At 37.9% G+C, this 10,345-nt stretch overlaps 1 protein-coding gene across 2 annotated transcripts; it reads left to right on the forward strand.

Moving 5' to 3' along the window:
- The first annotated feature begins 733 nt into the window (after window positions 1-733).
- Window positions 734-10,341, forward strand: LOC144661371 (uncharacterized). Of its 2 annotated transcripts, XM_078522098.1 has the most exons (8): window positions 734-868; window positions 982-1,038; window positions 3,801-5,086; window positions 5,883-5,956; window positions 6,430-6,505; window positions 6,585-6,691; window positions 7,298-7,997; window positions 8,348-10,341. In XM_078522098.1, exons 1-8 carry the CDS (start codon window positions 852-854, stop codon window positions 8,386-8,388), a joined length of 2,358 nt encoding a protein of 785 aa, XP_078378224.1. In that variant the 5' UTR covers window positions 734-851; the 3' UTR covers window positions 8,389-10,341. The 2 variants fall into 2 exon arrangements, with proteins under 2 accessions (XP_078378224.1, XP_078378225.1); XM_078522099.1 differs by lacking the exons at window positions 734-868; window positions 982-1,038 and adding an exon at window positions 2,482-2,588.
- Window positions 10,342-10,345: the final 4 nt, after the last annotated feature.

Consider the following 10,345-nt stretch of genomic DNA (forward strand, 5'->3'; position numbering starts at 1 on the left):
CAAGTCATTCCAATAGTGCTTTAGCCATTGCTATTGCTTGTGCTTGTGGCTGTTTTCATTTTCTATCAGAGCCGTCATGGGTCGAGTTAACCCCAACCTCGTTTTCAGGCTCCTTTTCTGAGTTAATCCCAGCATGCATTTGTCCTGCAACGGAATGCCGGGAACACTAAATCAGCTCTCCTCAGCCTCGTTTGGAGAGGGGGAAATTATAACGAGGTTACATCATTTGCATATATGAACAAGACACCTTGCTCGGTCGACGCCATCACAAAACTCGTTACATCGGTTCTGGAAGAAGGGTTATCACAGCTTAACTGAGGAATCTGTTGAATATAGCTTCTACTGAACGCCCGTGAATCCATCACAAGGATGAAAACAAGAACATTACGATTACAATTCAAGTTTATTACCTCCGTGATTTTGTTATTCCTCGGCGCGCGGCTGCTTATTGTAAAATATTAAAAACTACAACAGTTATGTTTTATTTATAGAACTGAATTATTTGCGAGTAAACTTGAGTTCTCGAGCGTGAAAAGTTCGTTTCGCTCTCTTCTGGAAGAAAGTTTTGAACGGCTGGAGCGTATTTGTTAAGTCTTGGTTTTTCACAGAAAATAAATGAGCAGTCGCACGATTGTCAAAGTCTCCGGGCTGGTGGTTTTGTTTTGTGTTACCCGTTAAGACCTGTTCTTACGGCTTTGTTTCTTTTATTTTGACCTTCTTGGTAGATCAACGCCACGTACTCGCTAAACTTCGCTCTTAATTTTCTATTTCTAACTCTTAACGCGGAATGAAAACGAAAATTTGAGTTTTGACTGTTCGGACATTCTAGAACACTTCATCTGAGGCGCAGCATGTGGACGGCACTTGGGTGGGTTCCTTTTAAATGGGTTGTAGCGTTTAGTTCTAAGTTACGTTCAATCCATAACAATTTAGTTGTTGATTGATTTAATGAAAAATCCTTTTTTTGATTTCTCGTGTCAGCTTGTACGCTTTTGGGCCAAATCGCAGAGACCTGAGAGAATACAAGAAGTTACGGCGGTAAGTTTGATGTGTGTTATAAAGAGAAAAAATGTCTTGCAGATCATGTGATTTACGCATGAGAGAGTTTTATTTCTCGCTGATCAAAGGTCCGTTGATCATCTGGCTGAAACCAGTTCCTTTCTTCTAGCAAAAGATTGAAAAGTGTGTTTTTCTACAGAACGTGTTAAACCTTATAGGTGTTAGCTCAACAGATAAAATTTAATGTTTATCTGAAATTAACATGTCATTTACGTTGCTATAACTAGAAGGTTTGTTCCTCTGATCTAGCTCAACTCTCACGTATGGCAGTACCAATCTGAAACTAAAAGTATAACTATAAGTTTCGTTTGCGAATAGCCAAGTTACCGGCTTATAAATTTAAAAGTGCAATTTCTCAAAGATTCCCTCCCTAACTTCTTGAAGTAGTGTTAGTTCTACGCTCTGCTAGAGCAATACAATGTTTTTGGTAATCTGAAAACAAATCAAGCTAAGATTGCTTTCACAGCTTGAGACATCGGAAGAGCTCGTGAATTCGGCAGGTGAACACGACGAGTCCATCGGTCCTAATCGGTTGAACTTCGGATTTTTATCAGCAATCTTATCAGTTTCGGCCGGTACAGGATTATTTCAGTGCTTTCAGATGGGAATTGATCCTGTTGATTCGATGCAAGTTAAGCTAGAACACTATAAAATGGTAATACTGTAATTTACAGTTTCATTTCTCCAACTGAGTGAGATTGTTAAGCGAAAAATGAATAAAGGCAAAGAGTTTTGCAATGACAAACCATTTTTAAACGCTATTTCAAATGTCGGAGACTTAAAGTTTGGAAGTAACCGGCACCTTATAAATAACACTGTATTTAAATTTTAGCTCTTTAGAAAATTACGATCAGTTTTTGGGACGTTTCATGCACCAGTTTTAGTTATTGCGATGAAATTGCAAATTGAACATCGAAACATTTTACTCCTTTTTTAGCAAAAAACCCCTTAGGGAAAATATTATTATCTGAAGCGAAAATTACCAGAAAATTATTAAAGGAAAATTAAAGAAAATGTTCACCAATTCACATACTCTATGACAAAAATTCGTCCGATCTTCGATATCGATCTAATTAGACAAAACAATTAAAATCTGATTATTATCTTGATAAAGAATTTATCTAATTTTAGAATTGAGAGATACATGCCTGGATTTACAAGTTAACCGCAGGGAGACTTAGTCTGTATTCTCCAAAATTATCTTGTATTCAAAGCATTGGAGCGTTCCATCTGGCAAGTTCAAATAAACCGATATAAAACCGTATCATTAGGTATTAATATGCATGTTCACTGGTTTGCTGGTAAAGCATGATCCCGTGCAGTTTTGTGGTATTCTCACTTATTTTATACACTGGAGGGAAATAAGAGTTAATTTACATATTCCATTTATATCAGTCAGCACCTGCTAAAGTTTGCATACCGGTCGAGTGGTTCACAGCATACATAAATTTAGCGTCACTATATCTCAGTTAAACAAGCGTCCGACAGCGTCCTAGTTTTTCTGCTTGATGGTCAAGTAAATGAGAAAGGTATTGCTACAGTTTTCTTTGTATCATTCGTTTGGGTGAATGGCATTATCTGCTCGACGATAAATTACACATTTGAAACTGCAAAGGGAAAGCACAGTAGAATACAGCATTGAATACGTATATCTCGAAAGCCATTAACTGCCAAACTTTTGCGTGAAGTTAGTTTCATCTTAGACAAAATTTCAATATAATTTCACTTTCTATAGCTGATATATCAATTGTTGGTTAACGTTTTTTGCAAACGTTGTCAGTGAGATACAGCAAGATGTTTTCCGGCAGTATTTATCAGTAAGTCCATCGTCTCGGTAGCTAGTCACGTCCCAGTTACGAACTACTATCTATAATTTAACATTTCAGTAGGAGCTGGTTAACTCTTTAACATACTGCAAATGCCCTAGACTATTTTTGGAATAAGTAGTAATTATTCGCTAAAATTTGCAAAAGCGTACATACAAAAAGTATTGCGGCGATTGTTCACTTTTGAATTTATTTTACTGTACACCGCTGAGTAAATAACGTTTGTTTTTCTTTCATTCGCAGACTTCAATACTATATTCTTTAAACGCTGTTTCAAATTATCTCGGTAGTGTGCACAATAACCTTGTACAAGATTGCCTTCAAACTATTAAGAGAACATTGAGAAGTTTTATTTTATTATTATTATTATTACTATTGCACGCAATCAGCCATACATTCTATGGGATTAATCGTGTCTTATATAAAATGGACCGAAACGATCCTGTTACTGTAGTTGTATAGTGGTTCTTCAGGCGTAGTTTACGTTTAAAATACAAGAAAGTTTGAATTTGTATACGAGAACACACAACAGCTTATTTTTATGCAAAACCGTCGCTGCTGCAAAGGAACAAAAAATCATTTTCATTTTGGAGTACTAAAGCACAGAAGCATTGTTTTTACTGGGCAAAGTTGGCGAGGCTTTATTCGATCTTTAAGCCTTTTACTCAACCGAGCGTTTTAGGAAAAAGTTACATTGAAAAGAGGACTACATGTCCAAATCAAATAACCTTACAGAAAGCACAACCAATACTTAGCGCCTGTGTGGAGATGAGATTATCACAAGGGGAATCCTTTAGTATCAACATTGATATTCTCACAACTAACTTAAAGAAATTTGTAACGGGTAGTAAAAATAATTAATATTTCGAGGCTGGCAGAAAGGGATTATTAACAGTGACGTTTCTTTCTCCACAGACGCCGCAAAAAGAAAGGTGACAGAAGTGTAATCATTCCAGAAGAAGCATTCGCAGTGGATGAGGAATATCTTCCACATCTTAAAGAGATCAGAATTCAAGATGAACCCCAACCTCTTCAAGATGGCGCGTCTGTGTCATATGAATCAGAATACACAAAGTTTAAATATTCCATGGGAGGAAACATCAAGTTATATGACGACCATATCGCTTTGACAAGCCCAAGAAAAAAGCTTATAAAAACTCCCAAGCGTTCCTACAAAATTCTGGACCAAACTATGGAGAGCTCTTTAAACGACTCCCCTGCCCGAAGCGCCTTGTCCGAAAATTTCGGTAGTATGGATATGACACCGAGGATTTCAAACGCACCCGTGAAAAAGGGATTTGAGATAAACGAAATACTTCAGGATCGTTCCTCGAATATGACTGTTGAAAATAAAGTTAAAAACGAATTGGAATCGAATGAGCAAATCCGTGCAGCGTTAGAACGGTTAAGACTTGCTGATAGTGGAACAGTTCAACTTTCCAAAAGTAACACTGCTTCGTCCAGTATCGCTGATAGCATAGCAAAAGTTGATTCGTGGAAAACGGATTTTGATAACTGTAATAGCCCGTCGCATGTTGTTGAGGGCATTGGAGATTCAAGGGTCCAGGAAACGAATTACGTATCGACAATTTCAGACGGGGCACTTCCACAACAACGTGAAGACACATCTTCTGGAAATGGCGCTAGAGCGAGAGACTATTCTCCTATCCGTTCAACGCCTGTGAGTGTGAATCCCTCAAATTTAAAAGACGACATTAAACCAAGCATTGACACGAGAGTTAACAGTAACGATCCGGGGAGATCTGAGGAGCAACTTGTGAACGAGCCGGACGCTACGACAAATGATAGTAACTCGAGATTTGACGTCGGGAATAAGAATTACGAATCGAAAGGAGGTGAAATACAAGATCCAGAAAGGATGAATCGGTATAATAGAACATTACTCTACGTCAATGAGCAGAATGAGACGCTTCAAAACGGGGATTACAACGAACTAAACATAGATTTGTCGGACTTGAGCTCAGATGTGTTCACAGATAGCGAAATACCAACATCCGGTTTTTTGTCGCAGTCACGTGACGGAAAAAGCGACTTGGATTTTTACCCAGACTCCCCCACAACCGAGCAAGCATTCTCCAAGACTCCTTGTAGCTCCAGAAAGAACAGTTTGGAATCGTACATGTCTGATGATAGCATGTCCGTAAATGACATTGACATTAAAACGGCAGGAGGACAGAAAAGTAAGTTAATACTGAAAAAATGAGGAGTGCGACTTCATACGGACTTCAGGTCTACTTCCTGTAATCTGCAAACGAATCATTGTATTTTTGTTTTGTTTTTAATACTGTTGTCCAGTTCAAGCAGAAAGCTTCTGGGTTCTTCGTATGAGTGAAAGATACGGGAGATTGGCTGTTTAAAAGTACTATTTTTGTTTGTATTCACTAAGAACTTATTGAAGAGTTTTCATTATACTGAAGAAGTATGCTTTTGCCAGACAGTGTTGAGACATGCAATTAAAACCCTCAGCGATGCCCGAAAACCAACAATACTTAATAAAAAAACTTTTTCTACCCCAAAAACACAAGTTAAGAAAACACATAACTTAATAATAAACTTTTTCTTACCTCCAAAAACACAAGTTAAGAAAACGAACTGAAAGGGTTATTTTAAATCGTGAGACCAATTTGGTATCTACATTACTTACAGCATACTGGGTGCGCGTAATGGAAAATGTAGCTAAGAGTTTGGTTTTCAGGTGAGAAAAACTGGTAAATAATTGATTCTCTAATAAGATAGTTCAGTGTGCTGTGACTGCTGTATCTCAGCCTTGCTCGACAATTGTTTTGGGCACGCCTTACTTGCAAAAGTAGTGAAGGAACTAGTCAAAATCATTATAAACGAACTCACAAAAAGATGTTGTCTTTGGGCTAAACATGTTTTGTACAAAAGTGCATTTCATTTTAATGTTTAAAATCAGCTTGGAAGAATGAGAAAAGCTCACTTCAACACATATTTTATCTGTTGTAATTTCCACAGAAATACATAAGCTCGTCCCGAATGGTGGCGTACATTCAAATTCACACATGAAACAAAATGGCAAGGCAAAACAGGTAACTTTACTCAGTGTAGTATCACTGTCAAGTGTGATTACACACAACACATTCAGCTCTTTTAGTTTTATATACAACTTACATTCCGACATCTCGTTTGCTCACTAGCTGGTGTACCTTTCTATCTAACCAGCTATCTGTAAAATTCCGGTTTAAGTCCCCCAGTTATAAGCCCATCACCGAAACAAAAAATACATCCGAAAGCCCCCTCTACCGGATGACAGTATCACCAGAAAGCTACCTAAACAGGTCAAACTTGTTAATATGCAGCTTTAAAATGGATAAACCACGACTGTTTCATTACACAATGACCATGTTTGAGGTAGCTTAACACCAAGCCAAGCTGCTACCATTCATCTAACTTGGGCCTACTCCATAACTAATGGCATTACGTAATGTGAATGCGTTTCTCAGTAACAGATTTTCTTTCCTACCGTTTCCATTTTAACTTCTCTTCGTTTGTTTTCCTCTAGCCACAGGGAACTAAAACCAAGCTATCAGAGGTAAAAGCAAAGGTTGGATCGCTGCAAAAACTGAAAAATAAACCAGGTAGGTGTCAATTGCATTTGTCAGGTTTGAAAATTCCTTTCCTCCATTTAATATTGCTTGCTTGTTCCTTTTTTATTAGGCGGGGCGAAAAACGAAACAAAGAAGATTGACTTTAACAAGAAAGCGAAATCTAAGGTCAATTCTTTTGGCAACATCGGCCATGTACCGGGTGGAGGAAAAGTTAAGGTAAAAAAAAACATTAAAGGAGCTATGTCACCGGGTCTTTTAAGTCATTTTTCTGATCAGTTTCTTGACGTAGCTTCCTTAATATTCTCTCTTTCCTAATTTTCTTTCGTTTCTTTTACTTTTTTGCTGTTTTTGTTTATTGTTGACTGTTTTTGTTTATTGTTGACTTATTTTGACCAATTTGTAAGACGCTGCTTTGAAGCTCAGCCGGGCTGTTCAAAAGGCGATTAACACTAACCCGGAATTTAAGTTGATCGAGGGTTAAATTTTTCTGGTATAGAAGTGTTTTTATTGCTTATGTTTTGTAGAGTTTGAGATTTGTCGACGCCAAAACTGGAAAACAGGAAATATAAACATGAAAACCTCACTGAACGTTGAAACACTGAATTCAAAATTCACGGTAATCCTGGATTAGCTTAAGTTTAATCAACGGCCCAGGTTTAAAGGCGTTTATCTTCCAGTTCTCTTATTTACTCACTTTTCAGGCTATACCATTCTAATCGGGTATAATTACAACAGCCGTAACCATTTACCTAGAAACACATTGCCATCTCTCAAACTTATAGAATTTTGACTGCTGTTGCTAACACTTTTTACTCTTGCTAGGTTCAGGCAGATAAAGTGAGTCCTCATAGACGTGTGGAACCCAGAACAGACACCCATGGAGTCGAGGCGTACAGTTATTTACCCTCTGAATTTCAAGAGATTGCAAAACGCCTTGCTAAACAAGACAGACAGCTTCGAAACTCCAAAATCAGTGGCAGCAGTTCAAGTGGCCGAAGCCGTCCGCGGTCGCGACGATCAAGCCACGGGTCGAGCCGAGCAGGTAGCGTCAGTCCCGACCGACGATTGGCTTCAAAACCGAACTTTCGGTTAGGAAGACTGTCGGGGTCGTCTTTCAATCTCAACACTTCAACCATAAGTCTCGGACCCAATTCACCTAACAAAACTACCAGGCGTCCCTCGATAAACAGGACACCTAGCATTCGCTCCAGGCCCACAACACCAAGCCTGAGTCGGTCGCATCCTGCCACCTTTGTCACGCCATACGACTCGCGGTCACGGCCTTCCTCCAGACCGTCTTCTCGACCAAACTCGCGTCCCTCGTCGCCCGTGCGATCACGTAATGCATCACCGACAAATGGTAGGTACACACAAGGCTCATCGCCCGCTCCCAATTACCGAAAATCATCGAAGCAAAACCGAACATCGCCGAGCTCCAATCGATCGAAGACAAGAATGTCCAATGGAATGGGAGGACGATCAACTAACTTGACTGGACTTTCAAGCGTGGAAATAGGCCTGGGTAAGTAAAATCTGAAAAAAACTATTTAAAAGAGCATTATGTTCTTTTATTTTTCTTACAAACAGAGTTAAAATTATCAACCTAAATTATCAACAGTATGTAAACTTGAATATTTTAAAAACGTTTGTTTTTGTGATGTATATACAAGGCTAAAAAGATAAAAAAAAAAGTGGATATAAACAATTAAAAGGAACCAAACGTTTTCGACATGTATGTCATCACCAGGGTATTTAACCTATCAGGTTTTGGTCTAAAAAGCCGCTTTGTTAAGGTATCCACGCCCCTTAATGTCTGATATACGTTATGAGCAAAGTTGTGTGAACGATATTTTTTAATGATTTTATTTTCAGCGTCGGGATCTGTATTCCAAGTGATTCCAGTCCACAAATAGAAGAAGCTCAGTCAAGAACGCCTTACCGCTCACCAAAACAGACTTCACGGTGGAAGTCTTAAAGTCTCTCCAAAAGACCCTTGAATAGCTTTTGAGTGTGTGTTGTAGAAATTCTAAATGCGTGTTTGAATTTAACGATATCGTCTATAAATAAATGTCGGTTGTTGAAACATTTTAGAAAGCTGCTGGTCAGCTGAAGGAGTTTGAGCAAGATAAACGCGACACATCATTTGAGGCTCTGCCACACATAATCGCCTGCAATGTTCTCGCCTTTTTATTCTGGGCAAGTCACCTGCATCGGCCTAGACACAACGTGCGAGAAAACTAGACTTGCTGGAAAAAAAGACTTCCTTTTTACTCCGCATATAAATGATAAAAGGACAGGTTTAATAAGTTAAGAAAGATACCAATAATACAAGCATTCGCGCAACTGAGTATCGAGTATCGATTGGAAAACATGATTAATTCTAATCCGGCTTTCGTCGGGTTCTCAATAAAGACTGGAATAAGAATCCAAAGAACTGCATTGTTTTATCTAACTCTCAAATGAATACAGAATCATTTACAGTACTAGAAATAGTGAAAAATGATTCTGCGTGAATGCTGAGTTTTCCTAATCGCGAGAATATAGTTAACAAAAATATTTAATTTTTCTCCTTGATTACATCAACGTGCGGGTTGGTTGTACAGAGCGTCCTGGCTTGTGAGTTGTAGATCGCCTTAGCCAATCAGATCATGCGTTTTATCAATGCTGTGTTATAACATTGCTGCAAATACTGAAAAAAGTAAATTTGAAAGGTAACATAGATTTCCTCAGTCTTGAAAAAATGTTCGAATATTAGTTAGTTCACTGTCCAAGTTTTGATATATTTTCAAGCTGTTACTGTTTTGAACTTGATAACTGCCGAGATCAAATCTTTTGTAACCTTTTCTCGCTGTTTGTAATATGCTTCAATAGGAAAGACGAATCTAACAGTCGTCCAATGTAAAAGTGTTTAGTGAACAATTGTATATCGGAAATAATAATTTTTTTAAAAAAAAAAAGGTAGAGGAATCTTTCTCTAATAAATGATGTAACCACCTGAAGAAGAGCTCTGTTGATTTTTTTACTAATTTTTGATAATGAACGTAAGAGAGATCACTATGGAGTAATGTCGTCGATATTATCAAATAAAGTATGGCTTTGAGAAGCAGAACGTTTAACTAGTCATACATCGTGACTGTTTTGATTGTTTGATATATCTTTTCAAACGAATTCATTTTGTAATAAAATTTCATTCAGTCCTGTGGTACTCAAATGGCAAAAGGCAAGGAAGCCATGCTGGTGTGCTTAATATAATTTCTTTTGTACAGTGTACACCAATATGGCGGCTATTAGGTCAAGTGAATACCAGAAATAGATTCTGAATTATTGAGTTTGAGAAGTGAGGATAACTACCATTGTTTAGAATGAAAATTCGTTACAAAGTAAGCAAACTTGAAAATGAGGGATCACTTCTGGGTCCAATTCCTTTGATATTTTGCAAAACTCTTGTTGCAACAGAAAACCTTTTTTGCTAAAACAATGTTATTTACTTACTGTAGCCTTAACTCAACGATTTTAACCTTAAATAGGCCTCTTTTGATATATTTAGAACTCGGATCCGAGCTTTAAGGGAATATAACAAGAGAAATTACATCATGGTTGAAGTATTCTTGGTTTGAAACCACGTGATAAGGCGGCCATGTTGGGTGACAAAACAACAAAATATGTTTTTGCGGAATTTGCATGATAAAAAAGTTTAGTTCCCAACGGAGGAGAACGCTTTGTTCCTGTCCTCCAACATGGCTGCTGTGACGTCAGCTGCAAACCAGCAATAATTAAGTAATTTCTTTTGTTTTATTTCACTAAGCTTCGGAGCAAGTTTAGAACTTTGTTTTGACGAATTTGGTCTATTTAGTTTGTAAAGTCTGAGAA

Source organism: Oculina patagonica, chromosome 7 (genome assembly GCF_052425735.1).
Source record: "Oculina patagonica isolate OP01 chromosome 7, crgOcupat, whole genome shotgun sequence".
Taxonomy (NCBI): Eukaryota; Metazoa; Cnidaria; class Anthozoa; order Scleractinia; family Oculinidae; genus Oculina; species Oculina patagonica.